We start from the raw sequence: 22,862 nt of genomic DNA, 5'->3' as shown, positions 1-22,862 counted from the left end.
TATAAAATAATATTTAGAATTTAAATTTAACAATATTAACCAAAGATAAAAATAAATATGTAATATATATGTTTATTGTTTTTAATTTAATAATAATATATACCGTAACGTAAAAAATAAATCATTAGACGCCTATAATTACTAAATTAATATATTAAAACTAACCTTAAATTAATGTTTTCCACAGTGAAAAAAGTATGAACACTTTTATAAAAAGGATAGATACTTTACAATATAAGCACTACCTATTACATTATATAAACGCTACCTATTATATTATATAAGCGCTACTTATTACATCATATTTTTACCTATTATATTGAAAGTATCTATACTTTTTATAAAAAGGATCGATATTTTTTTTAAAGTTATATAATTTATGTTTCAATTTTTTTTAATAGTGTTTCATGTTTTCCACCTACAATATTAATTTAATAATTTAATTTACACAAAAAATTATTTGATTGTTTTGATATTTTATAAAATATTATTTAAAATTTAAATTTAAATTTAACAATATTAACCAAAGATAATAATAAATATGTAATATATATGTTTATTGTTTTTAATTTAATAATAATATATACCGTAACGTAAAAAATAAATCATTAGACGCCTATAATTACTAAATTAATATCTTAAAACTAACCTTAAATTAATGTTTTCCACAGTGAAAAAAGTATGAACACTTTTATAAAAAGGATAGATACTTTACAATATAACCACTACCTATTACATTATATAAACGCTACATATTACATTATATAAGCGCTACCTATTACATCATATTTTTACTTATTATATTGAAAGTATCCATACTTTTTATAAAAAGGATCGATAATTTTTTTAAAGTTATGTAATTTATATTTCATTTATTTTTTAATAGTGTTTCATGTTTTCCACCTACAATATTAATTTAATAATTTCATTTACACAAAAAAATTATTTGATTGTTTTGATATTTTATAAAATATTATTTAGAATTTAAATTTACGAATATTAACCAAAGATAATAATAAATATGTAATATATATGTTTATTGTTTTTAATTTAATAATAATATATACCGTAACATAAAAAATAAATCATTAGACGCCTATAATTACTAAATTAATATCTTAAAACTAACCTTAAGTTAATGTTTTCCACAGTGAAAAAAGTATGTACACTTTTATAAAAATGATAGATACTTTACAATATAAGCACTACCTATTACATTATATAAACACTACCTATTACATTATATAAGCGCTACCTATTACATCATATTTTTACCTATTATATTGAAAGTGTTAATACTTTTTATAAAAAGGATCGATATTTTTTTAAAGTTATGTAATTTATGTTTCAATTTTTTTAATAGTGTTTCATGTTTTTCACTTACAATATTAATTTAATAATTTCATTTACACAAAAAAATATTTTATTGTTTTGATATTTTATAAAATATTATTTAGAATTTAAATTTAACAATATTAACCAAAGATAATAATAAATATGTAATATATATGTTTATTGTTTTTAATTTAATAATAATATATACCGTAACGTAAAAAATAAATCATTAGACGCCTATAATTACTAAGTTAATATCTTAAAACTCACTTAAAAGATAACCTTAAATTAATATTTTCCACAGTGAAAAAAATATAGACACTTTTATAAAAAGGATAGATACTTTACAATATAACATGTAAAAATATGACAAAATCTGTTTCATTATGACAACCGATAAAATTTACCTAATATGTTAAAATTATGGACACTTTTATAAAAAAGATAGATACTTATCGATATCTTTTAATATATCGATACAATCCCCGGTTTGTACCGATTAAAAACAAAACTGACTGCAGAGTCGCAGTAGAAAACGAAGCAGAAAATGGGAGTAGCTCGCTTCTCTCTTTTCAAGATCGCCTCCTCCCATTTACATCGCATGCACCATCCCTCCGCCCTCCGCCAGGTCTCCTCCGTTCTCTTAACGCCTTCACTTCTTCTAAATCCAAATCCTAAGGCAACTTCAGTAGTTCTTTTTTTTCTCTCTCTTTATTAATTACATCTTACTGTTTTATCAGATGAGTTTTGCTTCCGGCCTTCAAAATTCCACCATATTCCGGAGCCAGGGTCTCATAGGAGGCCAGTGGGTGGCTGCCCATGATGGAATTTGGAATTTCTTCAGGTTCAATCCTTCAACGGGGGAAATCATTGCCGATGTTCCCTTCATGGGCAGACGGGAGACGAATGATGCCATTTCTTCGGCATATCAAGCTTTTAACTGTACCTAACACTTCTACTCTTACTTTTCTCATTTATTTTATGTTATTTGGTTTGGGGTTTTTAGTTAAACTTCAGCCCGTCACGTGATATTGAAGAACTTGATGATTTACATCCCATATCTCTGATCTTTTCGCCACTAACTTGCTATTTTCCAAGTTGTTTAGGGTGATCTTTCTGCTGAGTGTTTCCTCTTGGCTTCGGGACTAATTACTTATTCTTTCTTTATAGTTTTTCACCGGATCATCTACTTATGGAATTGTAGCCTTTTCTGGTTTTTTACCTTTGTCCTTTAGTTTAATTTTGCAATTTGATTTTTGCTTTTGGAAGCAAGAAGGTGAGCTTGGATATAACAGCACATGAATACTGCAAAAATTTCTACTCCTTTGAATAATATAATGTTTGATCTTAGCTTACAATGGACCACTCGTATTTCAATAAATGTGCATTTTCGTTTAAACAACAGAATGTGTGGTTTGAGCTGGGGCCTTATTTTTATGGTCAGATGAAAGTTTTTGTGTGCCTCGATGTTATCATGTATACTATTGGATTGAAGTTGTTATCGTTTGGTGAATTTTGCTTGCAGAGGTTCAAAGTTTTTTTGGGCCTGAAACCTAGTTTAACTGATTATCCTCATTCCTTCTTTTTTTTCCTTGTCCTTTTCTTTTTCTCATCATAGCATGGAGTAAACTCACTGCTGCTGAAAGGAGCAAATATCTTAGAAAATGGTATTGCCTTGTCCTACTGTATCTTTTTAGGATACTTTCTATTCAAATTTGGAATGATCAACCATTTGATAAGAGCCGTGCTCTTTTTTCATTTTTATTTTTTGCGTGGTTTAACTTGAGATATTTTTGGTAAATGATTGTAGCTGATGGATGCGTAGAATCTGACATATATATTTTAAAATATTGGAGGATTCATTTTTTTTAGCATAGTTTGGGAGTTAAATCCTCTGCTTTTTAATCAAAATGGTCCAGATTGACAGGATATTTTGTAGCATGGAAAGTTAAATACTTTTCGTTTGTTGGACTGAACTAATCATTCTTGCATGTTTTTAGTATCAAATAATTTTTTTCTTTCTTTGAATGTTCTTCTAAAGGTACGATCTTATAATGTCCCACAAGGAAGAGCTTGGTCAACTAATAACATTAGAGCAAGGAAAACCTTTAAAAGAAGCCCTGGGTGAGGTATTCATTTGAAAGTTTAGTGTTATTACAACGGAACAACTGATTTTGACAGAAAGTTGTTTGTCATCTGTCAACTCTGATGCCAAGATTCAAATTATAGGTTAGTTATGGAGCCAGTTTTATTGAATTCTTCGCCGAGGAGGCCAAACAGGTCTATGGAGATATAATTCCGGCTACTCTAGCTGATCGTCGCTTATTTGTTTTAAAGCAGGTGAGGATAAATTCTTCTTTGTTTAAATCGCATATTGATTACTTGTACAAATTTAAAATAATTTCTTAGTTATGGTTTGATAGTGTCTTCTAAGGGAAATATGATATATTGACCATAATTTAAGGGGATAAATTTGTTGATATCATCGTTAAGAATTCAGTTTACATCTTGCAGTCTTGTGTCCGTACAAGGCAATATAAATTATGTTCCTTTTGTATTTAAAAGAAGAAACCAGCATATAAGAAAAAGGAGAAGAAAGACAAACATGAACTAAAGAAATGGGAGAAGTTAGATTACCTCAACTATCACAATTTCCTTTATAACCATGGAAGTAATTTGACTTCTGAAATTGCACAGCATTTGGTATCATATGCGAATGTCTTGGATGATCCTTTGAGATAAATTTTGGAAGTGTTTGGCATCACTTTTAATATCACTATGATGATGTAATTAACATGGTGATAAGATCACTTGTGATCTTGGATTACCAAGTTTGGTGCAATATTCTAAAACACTACTGATCTTAAATCTGTGCTTGCTATTGTATAGAATTAAAAAATCTCTGAATATAAAGCACCTAAAATAATCTTATTATAACAACAAGATTTCTTTTTATTGAATGAGCAGTTTTATATTAGAAGAATTCATTGATCTAAAGAAAATAAAGCCAGTTTTGGTGAGTAAGAATACAAAGTTATTGACATGTTCACATTTAATGGTCAAACAAATATAAAGATGGAAATTTGATTATAAAAAAGTAAAAAGAAAAATTGGAGAGTAATATATATTGCAGTGGGCACTACTTCGCACTTCCCAGGTAAATGTGTCTTAAAATTTTGAAGATCACTCTCCTTGGTGATTAACTCTTCATAGTCTTTGGGGATTTAGATCACCCCAAAGGGCCAGGTAAAAGTTGCCTAGGATTGCTGTTCCTGATGGCAAATCTCTCTGAATAGTCAGATGGATAGGTCATTCTTTTAGCTTGTGTGCATTCAAGAGAACCAGAATAGCATGCTCTAACCAGCAGGTGGCATCTTGATTCTGTCCCAACCTCATGCCAAGTCTAACAAACATTCTGTAGAGGAAGGCGTTATCAATAAACGATAATCTCATTCGCCAGCTTTCTGATCATAGATGTGATGTCATCATCCTATTTATACAAGACCTCTAATATCCAAAAGTTTGAGGAGCGATTCTCAGCTATAAACTTGATAGGTAAATAGAGGGGAATTCACACTGGAGAACGACTTTCCTGCTGCTTTAGTGTCTTCCCTTTTAAACTATTATTGTTATTATGTTGGCTTATAGAGAAGATGCAATAGAAACCAGTTATATTGGATTATTTTAGTGACTGGGTTTTGACAAAGCTTTAATATACTTCTTGGTGCAAACAGTTGATGTTTAGATTATTTATTTATTTTTAAAATTCCTGCAGTATTGCCTTAATTTCTCTTTGGCAGCCTGTAGGTGTTGTTGGTGCAATTACACCCTGGAACTTTCCCTTGGCAATGATCACTAGGAAGGTGGGTGCTATATATAGATTTTTTTTCCATATTACTTTCCATGCTGCTGAAGAACTAAAATGTTCCTCTTCATGGTTGTATCAGGTTGGCCCTGCCCTCGCTTGTGGCTGTACAGTGGTGGTAAAACCTTCTGAACTTACTCCCCTCACAGCTTTAGCAGCAGCTGAACTTGCCCTTCAAGCAGGAATTCCACCGGTAATTGTTTATGCATTATTACTTTTTACAAAGTTTTTTATTCAACAAGTTTATATTGCTTTGTCTTAGCATGTAACGTTAATTGGAAGCTTGTTCTGAAAATGGTAATTCAAAGCTTGATCTGAAAACCAATTGGATCATTAATTGATTTCTAAAATATCAGATGGATAGTTTCACACATACATACGTGTGTGTGTCATGCCCAGTGTTGTCATCTGATAATAACATTAACCTTTTGAAGTCAAGTCTGCCTTCTCATGTCTTGTTCTTAATTTAAATGTAGATTGATTTGGCAGTCTTGTATGCATGGACAACCTAGAGTTGAGGATACATGAACTTTTAGGCATCTATCATTGGTTAGTTATGGATAATGGAGATATAATAGTTGTGAGATTATCTAACACTTTATTATATATTTAATGGGGTTGATTGTAGCTTTTAGGCATCTCTGGATAGTAACAAAATGGTTAAGGAGCAAATCAGCCAGAACTTATATCCTGTTTTAATTTGCATCTGAACTTTTTCAACACATCTGTAAGTAAATGGTATGTTAATACTCGTCCAAATTGTTGAAATCAAAACATCCTGGTTTTATTTTTTATTTTATTTCTACTATATGCACTTGCTGCTGTTACTAGAACAAATTGGTGCCCCTGCTGCATTTCATTTCTTGGTCGTTTGGTTTGCTTCATTTATTTTTATGGGTTTCTACTTTTCAACCTTGCAGGGTGTTCTGAATGTGGTTATGGGGAATGCTTCTGATATTGGTGATGCTTTACTTGCAAGTCCTCAGGTCCTCTATCCTTAACGTGAAACTCAGTTATTGTCACATGACATCACAATTTATTTGCCTCTCGAAATGAAGGGGTGATAATTGACAGAATGTCATTCGTTCCTTTTTTTATTTCATATCCAGGTAAGAAAGATCACATTTACTGGCTCAACAGCGGTTGGGAAAAAGCTGATGGCAGGTGCTGCTGGGACTGTTAAAAGGGTATGGATATTCTGGGAAATGTATATATATATATATATGCTAAACCAGTATGATCATGCAGTTGACTGCTTGTATTCTGGATTGTTCTAGATATCGCTTGAACTTGGTGGTAATGCCCCATGCATTGTCTTTGATGATGCTGACCTGGATGTGGCAGTTAAAGGAGCTGTAAGTTTACACTTTGATATGTATTGACATCATTTCCATTCTCCTCATCCTAGATATTTCCTGAGTTCCACTTGTAACTAGGGGTGACAAATTTCCCCTATCCCAAAACTTTTTTAATTGGGGCGAGATAAGTCGGGTTTTTTGTTAAAAATTTTGGGGTTAGATTTGGGTGAAATCCACCCCATCCTGATATATTTACTAAAATAACCTTTTTCGTATTTTACAATTATTTTTATATAATATATTTAATGTTTTTTATTAACTTTTTTGGGGTTGGGACGGGTTTAGTTGGGGTTTTTGTTAAAATTTTGGGGCCAGGTTATGCTTTCACTATGTCAGGGCTGGTTGGGAAAAATTATGCTAAAATTGGGGTCGAGTTGGGATTACAAACTTTTGGGTTTGGTTGAGGCGGCCAAAAACCTGCCCCGCTTTTCCCTGTCACCATCCGTACTTGTAATTGGTTGTGAGGCTGCAGCTCCCATTCTGGATTTTGATAGTTATAGAATCAACATGATTATCAAAATAACTGCTTTAGCAACATCTTTTCTAAACCCAAAACCTTCTTGGAACGCAACCTGGTTCAAGTTGGAGACTCAAAAGGTCAATGACCCAAAATAAATAAATTATATGGAACCCAAAGTGAACCAAGCTCAATAGTGTCTGAACCTGAAAATTGTCAAACAAAAAAGTTTTTTTTATTAGTTTGGGGTGATTACTAGGTAGTATTTGTTCAGAATTTTTCTTAGCCTATTAACAGACAAAGCGCACACACCTTGCAGACTTAGATGCTTGAACCCGGGTCCTCTAAGGAGATCAACATTCTTTTTTTTATAAGAATAGGAGGCCTCATTAAAAAACCCCTTCATGATTAATGGAGCTCGTAAAAAGCTCCTTAATCAGCGGAAGGAGGAAAAGAGTGCCTTAGATTTTCATTAAAATCATAATAAGTACATAGGAATTACAACACCCTAAAACTCTCTTAAGGAAATAGAGAACAAAAAAAACATCCCTAAAGAACAACACATAAATCAACCAATTCCAACCTTAGCTAGGGCATCTGCCTCTAGATTAGCTGTCCTAATAACCCATCTAATAACACTTTCAAAAACTCTAAGCTTTTCAACAATATCTTTAACAATATAAGCATAAACATCTAGACATAATTCAACATCCTTAATCCAGTCTACTGCCACCTTGCTGTCACTCTCAATAATCAAACGATCCTTAATCAGCTCGCGAAAAGAGACAGAACGATAAACCCTTTTGAATAACTTTTAATTCCATCAAGGTAGGAGGCCCCGGACCAACAGATTCCTTAAAAGAGCCTAAAATCGAACCAGAAACATCTTTTAAAACACCTCCTAACCCATTACTCTTCCAATCACTGGTAGTAGCAGCATCAACATTTAATTTGATAAAGCCCTTGGGAGGAGGAAGGGAACTTAGATATAATCGGGTTAGCGTAGAAAGAACAAGAATCCCCTAAGGAATGATCAGATATAAGTGAATCCTTAGAGATAGAAACCTCTTTATACTTTGCTAAAAACCATGAAGCAAGCCTAAACCTTGCTAAGAAGAAGAATTCAGCTTGATCTAACTTCCCCCCTTCAAACACAATAGAGTTCCTGATTTTCCAAGTGGTCCAAAGGACAACCCCTGGAATAAATGACCATATAACTGAATTAGTCTTCAAAGCATCCCAGGCTAGGAGAAAGCTTTTGGCATTAGCATGAAAAACAGAATTAATCTTCCAAAACTTCATAAATTTATTCCATAAAGACCAAACCACCGAACAAGTAAAAAATAAGTGAGAGGGAGACTCTTCCACCAACTTGCAAAGAGGACACATCTTCAATACCCTGAACTCCTTTTTTAACCAGTTCTGTCTTCACTGCCAGTTTCTGAAGAACCACTTGCCACAGAAATGACTCCACTCTTGGAGGCAGCAGACCCCTCCAAATTAAATTCTTCCAGAAATGGACCTCCTCCGAACTCGAAAAACCCGAATAACAGAGATTAGAACAAGATTTAACAGAATAGGAGATCAACATTCTCATTTACCATTAAGGCCACTCAATAAATGACATAAACCGGTGCATATGAGACTTAATAATCTGAAGTCAAATCTATCTGTAACCCAGAACTGAACTGATCAGAAACCATTACTACCCAAATAGTAACCTTTGAAGACTGGAAATGAATGAAACAATGGCACTTTGGCTGGTTTAAAAGCTTATTAAGTTTACTACGATTTTATAGATACATGAAAATTGGCTGTAACATGCATTCTACTCTCCTGTCCAATTGTATCTTTTGTTTGATTCTTAGCCCAAGCATGCAGTGTTACCTTTGTTGTATCATTAACAATGCCATGCAATTTGCAGATTGCAGCAAAATTTCGTAACAGCGGACAGACTTGTGTTTGTGCAAACAGAGTAATTGTGCAAGAAGGTATGGATGTAAAAATGTATTCAACATATTCTATTGGCAAATCTTTTTATTTTTAGTATGTTTCTTTATAGTGAGAAATTTCGAGTGCATTTGGATCTAGAAAATACATTTTGTTTTATATGCCAATTTCTTTAGTGTCTAAACAAATTTCACAGTGCTAGACCTTTTTTCAGGTATTTATGAGAAGTTTGCTGAGGCTTTTTCAAAAGCTGTCCAGAATCTGCAAGTTGGAGACGGCTTCACTGAAGGTGTAGCTCAGGTAGTTAGCCTAAGCCCTTTCATATTTTTATTGTTCTTGTGAAATGGATCTTAGTGTTTATGTGTGGCTAGTCTATGCATTTATGTTTCTCAATATTCAGTTTACAAGGATAGTTATTGATAGAAATTATATTGTTCCTTTTTCTTGAAGTACTGTGTGGAAATAGTGACTAGAAAAGATTGCACTTATGTTTGTGCCATTGCTAAGTTGATTGGAGCTCTTTCTATTTAATTATATTTATGGAGTGAATTTGTCCTAAGGATATTAATTTTGATTTACTGTACTTACCTATCAGGGTCCACTAATTAATGAAGCTGCAGTACAAAAGGTTAGCTTTGCATTTTTTATTTTCCAGTTTTTATCAACTCCATATCTTCATTTTTAGTTTTACTTTTTTCTTTTAGTGGATTTCTCTACTGTCTCATCTTTGGAATTTTGTTTTTCATAGGTTGAATCTTTCCTTCAAGATGCTCTATCAAAGGTTTGTCTTTAACTTTTCTTATCAACTAGTGGCTGCCAATTGTCATAGACAAGTTATCTCAAGGAATTGTACTGCTTGATGTTGTATTCTGTGTTTGCATTTTGAGTTTAACAACTTTAATTGAACAAATGTTAAAACAGGAAAATGGCACATGGGTATGTTGCCAGTTTTTGCATGGATTGATGTTTTTGTTCATTGATTGCATTCTTTTTAGTGAATTTGTTAAAATTCTCTACATTTTAAAATTCACGAAAGCTACAATTTTTTATTGCTATCTGCAATATGGTGCATGCCAAACTTCTTAACTGATTGTCATAAGACCCAGGAAGCACGGACACAGGCACACAATACATGTATGACAAGACACAAACATGGGGACATGTGTATTCCTAAAACTTAGGACACAAGGTCGGGTAATGGCAAGACATGGAAATAACAAATATTCTTTATACAATGATGCAATAAAAAGTTAGAATTGATACTTCTCAGTTAAATATTATCCTTTAAAAAGATTTTCTACTCTTTAAGCTTATTTTTTGGATTTTGAAACTTCAACTATAAAAAACCTGTTACACCAACTTGCTTTGATTCCCCATTTGGGATAAAAATACAAATTAAAAAATTAAAAGAAAAATCATCACATGTCGAACCATGTCTTTGCCGGGTTTTGACCATGTTTTTAGTTTTTACTTTTTGGCCTGTCCTCTTGTATTTAGCACCGTATCCTATTATCTTAGAGCCACGTTCATGTTGGACACAAGGCTGAACGCTCCCCTAACAAAAGTACCCGTGCTTCATGGCATTACACTTTTTGTAGTATATAACATTCAATTTTCTATACTCTTGGTTTCCATTTTAATTCATGGTTCCCTATGATTGAGCATGCTTATTTTTATTATACTTGATTTTAACATGACTCGGAGTTGCAATTCCTCAAGCTCATACCAAAATCACCTTCTCATTGTATATTTGCCAACTTTGGTAAGCCAAACCAGCCTATTTATGGTTCCTGCCATGTATCATGTGTATATATGCATCATTTCATACTGTCTCTTAACTTCTCCCTTTCCTGCTTCCCTGTCTCTTCCGGCAAGTGTTGCTAAATTTTGTTACTGACAGCCTACATTTTTCCCTGTAAACGTTTATTTACCTCACAACTTATTGACTGTTGATTTTTTGAAGGGAGCAAAAGTCATTCTTGGGGGTAAAAGACATAGCCTTGGAATGACTTTCTATGAGCCCACAGTTGTTACTGATGTCAAGAGTGACATGCTATTAGCAAGGTACATCCTCTAAGATATGCTGACATTTCAGATCGGTTACTAAATATGATATGAAAGCAACTTGATGCTTTAAGTTCGAGAGTATTATAGTATGGTCTGAGTCTTCACGCATGCTAATTTTAATCAATCTAAGTAACTTTTAAGGCAAAAGCTATAATTTATGTTCTATTTGATCTTCTTTTATGACGTAGGGGTTTAAGGAATAATATGATGGGTCTATCAATTCCATGCTAGTGGAAATGGTTGTAAACTATGACCTTTTTGAATCCTTGAGGGAAAAGTGTTATGGATGGTTCCATGAGCAAGTATTCCTGATTAGAATAATTTATTTTTAGCAAGTATTTTATTGCAATTGAAAGTCTTTATGAACTGAAGGTTCCACACATTGTTAATCAAAGGTTCTTCATGAGGTAGGGATTGTAATAAGGTTAAGGCTTTATCAACTGATGCAGATTCTCTCGTAATCCCTAGTGACTCAAACTATAACTCAGTAACTTAAGAATTTGGTATCAGAGTAAGACACTAATGGAGACTCCCACGCAAAAGAAGAGTTGTGAATTTTGTTACAAGAAGCTAAAAGAATTAGCAAAGGAAGATTGGTAGATGTCAAGTCACAAGTGGCAGCAAGTGTAGCCACAAATAGCCTAAATTGGGAAATCAGTTACAATAGCTGTATAGTGACTCAATCTATGAACATAAAAAATACACGAGAAATAAATGTATTAATGTACATACATATATGTATATATTTAAAAAGGGGGGGAAACCCATTTAGATACATTTCTCATCTGAAAGAATTGAGATTTAGTAAAACCAAATAGACAGCCAAACCTAAAACTATTTGGTGGGCTTTTTTATGTTTTAGTTTTTTAGAAAAATTGGGCTACTATTAGGCTTAATTACGAGCTAATATTCAATGAACCACAACATTTTTATCCTTTTGCTGCAAACACGTTGTAAACAATTATTCTTTACTCTCTAGGATTTGGGGTGCAAAACAAGTTGTAGAATTCTTCTAAATTCAACTCTTTGTTCGTCTTCCCTTTTGTTTATCTTCCAGATGGTGAAATGGAAAGACCTTTTTAGTGCTTCTTTTATCATATTTGGATACCCAAAGCATAAGCTATTCGGTTGGCCTTTTTCTGGTATTTGTTGCTAAATTTCAGCCAAAAGTCAATGAACAGTAAATTGCATTTTTGTGCCCACCCCCCTCATTTTTTTTAACATTCGGGAGTGTTGATTGAAATTATTCTGACAGACTGACACTACAATCACTGAACACTTTAGGAACTGGGTCATGGGATTTCTATAAAAAAAATACACTACAATCACTAGATTGAAGAACTGGGATAATCATTGTGATGTTTTTTATAGGTGCACTATTCTCGGTTCCAAAGTTTTACAGAAGAAATTTGATGAACTGAATCTTTGTTAAGGACTCTGCTCATAAGTCCATGATGGATGATAGTAGGATCGTGAATATTGCTTTTTTTTTTTGATAGAAGATTAGGTCTCATTAAAAACCCAGTTTTTCACCCTCCATGTTATGTAAGTAACATGAAGGACAAAGAGAGGAGGAAAAAAGTGCCTAGAAATTTATTAAGATGAAACAATAGTACAACATAGGCAGACCCTAACAATCTGCTAACACCACCATGAATTACATAAAACTTAAACACAACAACTAAACATAGGGAATAAAATTTCCTACACCTCAACACAAGTAGAAAGAAACCAAAACATCACCCTATCCCATATTTAGCTAATTTGTCAGCTTCCCAATTTGCAGCCCTCAAGATATGCCTAAAAATGATATCCTTCCTTGCCATAAGAGAGACTATATCCTTCACCAATAATTGAAACATAGGAGTGCATAAACCCGGATTCTTGATTCACTTCAGAGCATTGCTTGAATCTGATTCAAGAATAAACCTCTGATTAAGAACAAAACTTAAATCTTCCAGAAGACATAACCCCCTCTTAATCGCCAATAATTCTGCCAAGATAGAAGGACCACCCCAACTCTTTCTGATAACCAATGAAGCAACACGCCATTGCTGTCCCGAATCAGACCCCCAATACCTCCCTTATCCCAGCCCTTTACCATCACTCCATCAACATTTAACTTTAAGAACCCATCCGGAGGAGGAACCCAACAAATTGGTTGAGAGCTACCATTTCCCTGTTTTCCCACCAAATCAGTAAGTTTTACATCACCCACAAGTGAGTCTAAAGGGATATGCACATCCTTGAACTTTGCAACAAACCAGGAAGCTATTCTAAAACGAACAATAAAGAACAGTCTCACCACATCCAGCTTAACTTTCTGAAAAATAACCTCATTTCTACATTTCCACACTAACCACATCAACGCCCTTGGAATAAATTTCCAAATCAAAGAGTTCGGAAGTAAATCATGCCACAAATTGAAAATGTCAATGATATTCTTTGGAATCACGAAGGACAAATTCCAGATATTCAAAAATCTGGACCACAGACCTCATACTACCTCGCAATGCAAAAAGAGATGCGTAACTGATTCCATTTCCCTACCACTCAAAGAACATAAAGGATCATCAATCCCTGCCACACCTCGCTTTAGTAATTCCTCCTTAACCGCCACTCTCTGATGAGCAACTTGCCAAACAAAGGTCTCCACCCATGGAGGAGCAATCCCTACCCAAATATGCCTCTCCCAGGTCTCTTTCTTCTGCTCAATACCATCTTGATCAAAGAAAACGTTGATACAAGATTTAGCTGAAATTGTTTCCTAGACTTTATGTTCTATCAATTAATAAATCGGGTAAAGTGAAGGAGTTTAGGGTAAATAATGCTTCGGGTTGGGTGTGGGACATCCAAATGAGAAGGAATTTGGCTGATTGGGAAGTAGAACAGTGGATGCAGTTGATTTCTATGTTGAATAATACCTCTCCTTTTCCTACTGAAGATGATTGTTGGATTTGGTTAGGGAATGGTGAAGGAAATTTTACAGCTAAATCTTGTTTAAACGCTTTCTATGAACAAGGTGGTTCTGAGCAGAATCAAGTGAATTGGGATAAGAATATTTGGTCTGGTTTAGCTCCTCCAAGGGTGGAATTGTTTGTTTGGCAACTAGTGCAACATAGAGTACCGGTTAAAGAGGAGTTAGCAAAGAGAGGTGTTGCAGAGATTGTTGACCAACGTTGTGTTTTGTGTGGTAGGGAGGTAGAATCAGTTTCCCATCTATTTTGCATTGCAGGGTTGTGTGGGGTCTGTGGTCCTCCTTGAAAATGTGGAATGTGTCATTGGTGACTCCAAAGTTTACCATGGAATTTCTAATTTTGTGGGATGATTTTATGACTAACTCTTTGATTTGGAAATTCATTCCTAGGGCAGTGATGTGGTCAGTATGGAAGTGTAGAAATGAGATTATCTTTCAGAAAGGAAAGCTGGATTTGGTCAGATTATCTTTCATTGTTAGATTTAGAGTGGCTTCCTGGTTTAGTGCTCGTTTCAAGGATGTGGGTATTCCTCTAGATTCTCTAGTAGGTGATTTGAAAATTGCTGATTCGATTGGTAGATCAGGAAAGGATTGCTCTCAACCTGCTTGTTGGGTTCCTCCACCGGAGGGGTTTCTAAAGTTAAATGTAGATGGAGCGATGGTTTCGGGTTGGGAAAAAGGAGGTATTGGTGGTCTGTTTCGAGATAGCAGAGGTCTATTACTTCAGTGGTTTTCTGAAGCAGTAGGGGGTGGTCCTCCTATCTTGGCAGAGCTGTTGGCTATCAAAAGAGGGATTTGTCTTATGGAGGAGTTGGATTTTGTCGCAAATCAGAGAGTTATCTTGGAATCAGACTCATCTAACGCTCTGAAGTGGATCCAGAATCCGGGTTTAAGCCCTCCTTTGCATCTATCCTTGGTGAAGGATATAGTTTCGCTTTTGATTGGAAAGGATATTATATTTAGGCATATTTCAAGGGCAGCAAACTGGGAAGCTGACAAACTTGCTAAAGATGGGATAGGGTGATTTTTGGTTATTGTTGTGTTGTTTAACAGGGATTGTACCTCCCTGTTTGTTGGATGTTTTGTGTTAAGTTTTATGTTCTTCTGTTGGAAGTGTAGGAGTTTGTTCAATCTTGTAATCTGGTTCTTGTGAATAAAAGTTTTCTTGGCTCTCTTTTCCTCCTTCGTTGTTCCTTCATGTTACTCTCATAACATGGAGGGATTGAAGGAGGATTTTAATGAGGCCTCTTTCTATCAAAAAAAAAAAAGATTTAGCTGAAAAACAGCCCTCTCCATTCCCTGACCAAATCCAACAGTCTTCCTCACATGGAGATATAGAGATATTGTTCAACATAGAAATCAACTGCAACAGCTGTTCAACCTCCCAATCCGCCAAATTTCGCCTCATTTGAATGTCCCACACCCAACCAAAGGCATTATTCTCCCTAAACTCCATCACTTTACCCGATTTGTTGCTCGAAAGAACATAGAGTCTAGGAAACTGAATTTTCAAAGGACTTCACCCAACCATACATCGTTCCAGAACTGCACAGAATTCCCCTTCCCTGTCTTCAAACGCATATTCTTCCTAATAAAATCCCCAAAACCATCATCAGTAAAGAAAGTTTTAACCACACCTCTCCAAATCCACGATGCACGGGCTGGCCACGAATTCCCCATCATTATGCATTTCGGATCCATGTCATATACACCACATACCACCCTCTTCCACCAAGACTCTTTCTCTGATGCAAACTTCCATACCCATTTCCCCAATAAAGCTCTATTCAAGAGTGATAAATTCGGGACCCCTAGACCCCCCAATCTTTTTGGTTTACTAACCGAATTCCAATTTAACCAGTGGATATTTTTTTTATCCGCCGCACCCCCCCCCCACAGAAATGAAGCCATGATAGAATTTAGTTTCTTTAGCACAGAAGCTGGAATTTTGAAAATTGAAAGAAAATAAACGGGGAGCGAGCACAACACTGATTTAACCAACACCACTCTTCCTGCTAGCGACAGGGAATTAGACATCCAACCACTCAACTTAGCATGAAATCTGATATCATTGCTGCTTCAAAGAAGTTGATAGTCTACTGCATTACAAGTGTGAAGTATTTCAAGTCAATTTGGTGTCTGTCATTGTGTACATTTTTTTTGATAGGAATTGAAGGCCTCATTAAAAAACCCCTTCTTGATTGTATGAGCTTGTATAGAAGCTCACCAATCAGCGGAAGAGGGAAAAGAGTGCCTTAAAATTTTTATTAACCATAATAAAATACATAAAATACATCCAAGAGCATTTCCCAAAATAACCAGGAACAAACAACTACCCAAACAGGCCTACCAACCCTGTACAATTCTACAACGACCTGAACTTAGTCTGGCTTGTAACCGATCGGCCAGAAAACCAACACAAAACATTCCCACAAAATACTTGATGCAATCAACCAATCCCCCCCTTAGCTAACTTGTCAGCTTCCACATTGCAACTCCTAGGAATCAATCTCAAAACAATATCCTTAGCCGAAATAGATGCCCCAATTTCCTCCACCATCGAACTGAAAAAAACTGGTGCAGAGTTTTGATTAGAAATCCAATCCACTGCTGTTTTACAGTCGCTTTCTATAATTAATCTTCCCTTGTTAGCCCATGTCGAAGAGAAGAAAAACACAATCCCTTCCTTAATAGCTTTCAACTCTGCTAAAATAGGAGTTCCAGGCCCTACCGCTAAAGAGAAAGTGGCTAAGGTACTCGGGGTAGAATCTTTTAAAATCCCACCTATACCACCTTGCAACCTATCCCCTCTTACCGCCCCATCAACGTTTAGCTTGAACATATCTATAGGCGGTGGAGTCCAACAAATAGCCTTCTCATGGACATGATAGTACTGAGACTTATCTGCAAGCGTTGGATCCCCAACTAAATTGTCAGAGTTGATACTAACCAAAGGATATTTAGCAAGAAACCATTTTGCCAATCTAAATCTGGCGAAGAAGAACAAAGATGAAGTGTCGACCTTCCACTTTTCGAAAACAACCAAATTCCTAACCTTCCAAATTAACCATAAAACAACCCCTGGGATGAACTTCCAAATGCTAGAATCCTTCCTTAGGAACGACCAAGAACACAAAAGTGAAATGGGGTCTTGAGGAAGAGCAATAGAAATATCCCATAACCTAAGGAATTTGGTCTATAACTCCCCTGCAACCACACAAGAGAAGAAAAGGTGTTCAACAGATTCTTCATGCAATTGACACAGTGGACAAAGACCGTCTTCCAAAGGAATACCTCTCTTCTTTAACTCCTCTCTAACTGCCACTTTACCATGACAAAGCTGCCAAAGGAACGTTTCCACCCTAGGAGGAGCCAAACCAGCCCAAACCCACTTATTCCACTCAAACGAACCTTCTACACTGCTATAAAAAGACCTCCTACATGACTTGACCGAAAACAGGCCATCACCTTTCCCCGACCACCCTCTGTCATTGTGTACATGTTTTGGTGTTTTTGTGATATATATGTTAGAGTCAAACATGCAGTTTTTACTGAGATTCTCAGTACATGTTTGGTTGTTCTTTATATGCTGTCATGTTGCGACGTCAATTTTCAGCATGATTTTGTCTTTGTATTTATGTTTTAGATTTATGGAGATGCATTTCAATTTGTCTTATGTCAGGGAGGAAGTGTTTGGACCCGTGGCCCCTCTTTTGCGGTTCAAAACTGAGGAAGAAGCTATCTGCATCGCAAACGACACCAATGCAGGTTCTTTTTTTGGGCTTCATTGTCTTCTGGATAAGCTAATCCATAGTTCATTGTCATTATGTTTTTTATTGTTCTATTAGTTCCTTAGAACTATCTATCTACTGAACCTAATTAATCACTATTGGAAAATTACATTAAAAAATTATTCATAAACTACCTCTTCTAGGATAATATTATACAGTTTGATTTATTATATCTTCATTCTATGCTGCACATATTCAGGGTTAGCTGCTTACATATTTACAAACAATGTTCAACGGACATGGCGTGTCTCAGAAGCACTTGAATATGGACTTGTTGGTGTTAATGAAGGAATCATTTCAACTGAGGTGGGTCATATTTGGATAAACTAACAGAAAAGCATCAGCAGCTATAGATTAAACTTATGGTTTGTTCGTTTCATTTCAGGTGGCACCATTTGGTGGTGTCAAACAGTCTGGTCTCGGGCGAGAAGGTTCCAAGTATGGGATAGATGAATATCTTGAAGTGAGTGTAACCGGATATTTCCTCGATGCATTTTTCTCCTCGATATCCTGTTTGCCTCAATAAAGCAATTTTTCATGTTTTTGCAGCTAAAATACGTGTGCTTGGGAGATATGAACAGAAAATGAAGTGCAAGGTATGTACTGGGATTCTTATTTATGATAGAAGCTCGGAACTCGAAACCGTAGAACATCAAGTGGTTTGTATTGCTAAATGTCTATTCACAGAATTTAGGAAACCTTTGATGCCGTTGTTGACTAATTAATAGTTGAGAAGGCAACTTGTTGGAGGGTGGTGCACTAAACTGCAGTCTTTGAAGGTAAGTTATGTTAATGGGAGGGTGTGTAGTCTGAAAGCTTTTATCATGAATCACTTGCCGTTTCATTACTGTTTATGAATAAAGAAAGAAACATGTTTGTTTTGTTGCAGACTAGTTTTAGGCGTGATTTAAATAATTACTTTAATTTCATAAAGTAAAATACATATATTATTTAATAAACTAGATCAATTAAAATCACCTCTATATAAACACTTGTGCTTTATGGATTCATCCACCCTACCCCCCAATACTTTATGTGTTCATGTGTTGATGAAGTTGGTTGTTATAGATATAGTGAAAGTGGAAATGATTAGTGAAGGTAAATACATATATTATGGATCAAAGATATCAGCTGGAGGATTTAAGGAATCAATGGAGAGTCCCTGAACATTGAAAACATCATCATCAATGCTCCAAAACTCTTCCATCCGACTCCGGCTGTGCTGCATCGGCTGCTCCCCGAATAGGAAAACGGTGGCGATCGATCTTCCTTGGTGCGCTATCAACACTCAGTCCACATCTCTATAGTCCTCGATGCTGCTTCCGATGGTTGTTTCCCAGTAGGCACAACCACATGCATCGTCTCCTTTCGTTTGGACTATGGTCAGGTGGGAGTCCTCCAAGTATATCAACAACCCACTCTTTTGGGAAAAGTAGCCGTACAACACATGCCTCATCACCTCCGCCGGCCCTTTGTTCCGTTCCATTACTGCTGCACGATCGGCGCATACCTTCAGTACGAAGCAATCCTCATCGCCTATTCGTTTCTCCTCCCCAGGCATTGTGCCTTTGCAAATAAGCTGGCTGTCGCCTTTGGATCCAGCCCCTGAATATTCATTCCAATTAGCCCATCTTTACCCAAATAATTGAAAAAATCACAATGCGTATAAAGTAACACATTGATTATTTGAGAATTAAGGGTAAAATACCCATCAAAGCAAAGGAGGAGAGCAAAATAATGCAAGAATATAGTAAAGAGCAAAAAGCAAAAATGGAAAAAGAAAGGGGGAAAAAAACGAAAGACAAAAGGAGAAGGTGACAATCCCAAGATGGAAGCAGTGGAGGTGGTGTTGGATGCAAGTGATTGATGAATGATCATACATTACATGCATGTGATGATGTCAACTATACCATATAATAATCCCTAACTCACACATTCATTTCTTTTCTAAGGATCAAAACAAAAAACAAAAGAAATTTTGTCTGCTAAAGCATCCATCCTTGTCACTTATACCCCATCCTTGTCTGCTAAATCAAAAAATTTGAATTTGGATACAATTTATCAAATTTTAAAATTAACATGGATTTAACAAACATATAATTTACGCTTGTCGCACCATATTATTATTTACATCAAAATTATCTCATATCTTAATTTTTTGTTTAGTACATAAATATTAATGTTATTAACACCGAGGACAATATTTTATATTAGAGAGCAATCTTTTATGTTAGGGAGCAATCTTCTAAGACACGAACTTATAAAATTAATTTTAGGGAGACAATTTATATAAAAAAAATTAAAATATATGATAATTTTAAATTTTTAAAAAAAATGATTACCTCCATCTGTCCATTCAATCCATCCCTAACCTGCTAATCTGATTGCATGGAAGTAAATGTGGGTGTGTAGCCGTGAGGAATTAAGAGGTAAAAAAGGGGGGGGGGGGAATGAAGTGGACTAGCTTAGATACCTGGATAATGCGTCGCAAAAGACGTTGAGGACCCTTGGCAGCATGTGTGCCGAGCAAAGAAGTGTGTCGCCACACCGTTTTTCCGTTGCTGCCGGCGATGACATTGTTGCCTCCGATGACGAGCTCGAGAGACCACATCTCCGGCTTCATTTGCCAAACCACAAAGCAACCGCTCATCTCTTCACTCCTCGTCCCTAAACTCTTCACCATACTCGTCCCTTTCCCTAACACCGTCCCCATTGATATCTCCGTCTCGCAACATAACATCTTCACTCTCCCCGTCGCGTACATGTTCTTAGCCCCGCATTTCTGCCGCTGCTTCAAGCACCCCGACGCCGCCAAGTATTGCTGTATAATGTAATGCGCCGTCGATGCTTCCTGTTCGTATTCAATGAACAGTAAGGGATGGTCACAACTATAGTTTTGAAAACCGGACCGGACCGGCCGGTTCAACCGGAAACCGTTACCTTGTCCGGTTTAATCTACACTGGTTGAACCGCTACCAGTGAACCGGCCGGAACCGTTGAACCGCTCGAACCGGACCGGCTGAAAACCGGAAAAAACACCAATTTTGTTTTTTTTTTAAAAGAATTAAACCAAACAACGTCGTTTGTTAAACGAGTCAAGTAGAACTCGAGTAATGATGAACTCGACTCGAACTTGAAAACTTTAAAAATAAGCTCAACTTGACTCAAACTCACGAGTTAAAAATTATCATGTTCAAATCAAACTCGAAATATAATATTAAAACTTGAAATCGAAAAGGCTTGAACTCAAAAAAAATTTAGAAGCTCGATTGAAGCTTAAAATTCGAGTTTAATTGAAGTGAAAGAATAGTTCACTCAATGCTCACCAAAAGTCTCCATAATTTTGAATGTCAAATTATCTCTATTATTTATAGAAGTTAGTTGAGATGCTCTTCTATGTTTCTTAATCATGTGAGATTGTTTTGTTCTCATGTTTTTACTCTTTAGACTTTTGGGGTGTTCTTCTATGTTTCTTAGCCGTGGGATTGTTTAAAAAAAAAAAATTAAACCAAACAATATCATTTTGTTATGATTTTTTTAGCCCCAAATTTATTTTTTAATTATAATTATATAATTATATTTATTATTTAATATATTTTACCTTAAATATTATGTTGTAGTTAATTTGAATCATTTTGTTTCACTTGATTTTATGATTTTTAACTTATATATGTTATGAATTGCTTTGAATATAACTTGTGATATAAAAAAATATTTTTTATTAAATATTTTTGGTATTTTTATTTAATTTTTTAAATAATTATGACGTCGTTCGATTCTTTCGACCGATCGAACTGATTCGACCGGTTGAACCAATAAACTGATAACATGACCGGTTCGTTAACCGATCCGGTTCTGAAAACCATGATCACAACTTACAATGAAAAAAAAAGGAAACTTACAATGGGAACGTCTTTGAGGAGAATGTGATGAATTTGGTGATTAGGTAGAGGAATAGGGGAGAGAGGGCAACCCAAAACGCCGAGCAAAAGACTCAAGTCTTGTCTCTTGGCCGCCGCCAGAACATTACTTGCATTTGCACAGGGATAATTAGACAGTGGGAAGTTATTATTAGTTGGAGAGAAAGACATGCTCTTCTGTGTTCGAAACCATTCTCGGATGAGTTCCCAAGACCACTCCTTGTTCCCTTCTTCTTGGATTTCAGGATCCATTGGTCCTTCCATTAATGGCGTCAATGTCTGCTTGTACCAGCTCTGCTTCCTTCTTGCTCTCGTCCCCATTGATTTTGAGATGAAATATATGTCTTCTTTTTTCCACCCAAAGAACTCAGAGACAGCGAGATATATAAAAGATTAAAGGAGATGATGCTCAGAGAGTAATGGAAAAATGGGAAATTTTCATGTGGCAAAAGAGTGAGAAAAAAGGGACCTGTGAACCGTTCAACCACAGGGGTGACTGAGAGATAATAAACTACTTAACAGAATCTTTTTCTTTTTCACAATGGGATATGTTAAAAGAAAATTTTAAAAATATAATTTATTAATATGAAGTTAAAAGATTATATAAATCGGTTATAATCTAAAATATTATCAAGATCTTAGTTTTTAAAAGTGGACAGAGTAATTTTTAAAGTTAGACAAGTTGCATCCGGAAATGATATTTTCGGTTGCAATCGAAAATATTATAAAATTATGTAATTTTTTAAATTAAATATAATTATATTTTAAATTGAAATAATTTTAAATTAATTTTAAATTAGACTATCACGCCGTATAACTACTCATATCTTAATTAAGAGAAAAAAAAAGAGTTTGTTGATATCAAAATTTCAATTTTCTTTTTTTTTTTTTAAAAAAAAGAAGTTAAATCGTATGAAATATTTTTAACATTACCTGTTTTGCTTTTGGACTTGGACTAATAGTTTATATATATATGTAGTGAAGGGTTGTTTTGGGTTTTTAAGGTTTTATTCATTAATATCAATTATTAGAAAATATAATTCAATTGATAATTAAAATATATTTAAATTTTATAATAATATATATGAATAATATTTATTCATTAGTATCAATTATTATAAAATGTAATCCAATTGATAATT

General features: G+C 35.0%; 1 protein-coding gene and 1 pseudogene across 2 annotated transcripts; one reads left to right on the top strand and one right to left on the bottom strand.

The window, feature by feature from the left end:
* The first annotated feature begins 1,830 nt into the window (after window positions 1-1,830).
* LOC120219413 (succinate-semialdehyde dehydrogenase, mitochondrial-like) lies at window positions 1,831-18,620 on the top strand. 2 transcript variants are annotated; one of them, XM_039216229.1, is made up of 20 exons: window positions 1,831-1,963; window positions 2,076-2,277; window positions 2,954-3,002; window positions 3,377-3,464; window positions 3,565-3,675; window positions 5,136-5,198; window positions 5,283-5,393; window positions 6,121-6,186; window positions 6,310-6,387; window positions 6,478-6,555; window positions 8,940-9,006; window positions 9,180-9,265; window positions 9,561-9,593; window positions 9,714-9,746; window positions 10,929-11,029; window positions 17,692-17,777; window positions 18,000-18,106; window positions 18,186-18,263; window positions 18,350-18,396; window positions 18,488-18,620. In XM_039216229.1, the coding sequence occupies exons 1-19, from the start codon at window positions 1,883-1,885 to the stop codon at window positions 18,386-18,388; spliced, it is 1,557 nt and encodes a 518-aa protein (XP_039072160.1). In that variant the 5' UTR covers window positions 1,831-1,882; the 3' UTR covers window positions 18,389-18,396; window positions 18,488-18,620. The 2 variants fall into 2 exon arrangements, with proteins under 2 accessions (XP_039072160.1, XP_039072161.1); XM_039216230.1 differs by lacking the exon at window positions 6,478-6,555 and having other exon boundaries at window positions 18,350-18,489.
* A 206-nt stretch (window positions 18,621-18,826) lies between these two features.
* LOC120219416 lies at window positions 18,827-22,144 on the bottom strand (annotated as a pseudogene).
* Window positions 22,145-22,862: the final 718 nt, after the last annotated feature.

The sequence above is a fragment of the Hibiscus syriacus genome, unplaced genomic scaffold (genome assembly GCF_006381635.1).
Source record: "Hibiscus syriacus cultivar Baekdansim isolate YM2019G1 unplaced genomic scaffold, ASM638163v2 tig00110206_pilon, whole genome shotgun sequence".
Classification (NCBI taxonomy): Eukaryota; Viridiplantae; Streptophyta; class Magnoliopsida; order Malvales; family Malvaceae; genus Hibiscus; species Hibiscus syriacus.
This window is presented reverse-complemented; position numbering and strand designations above follow the sequence as displayed.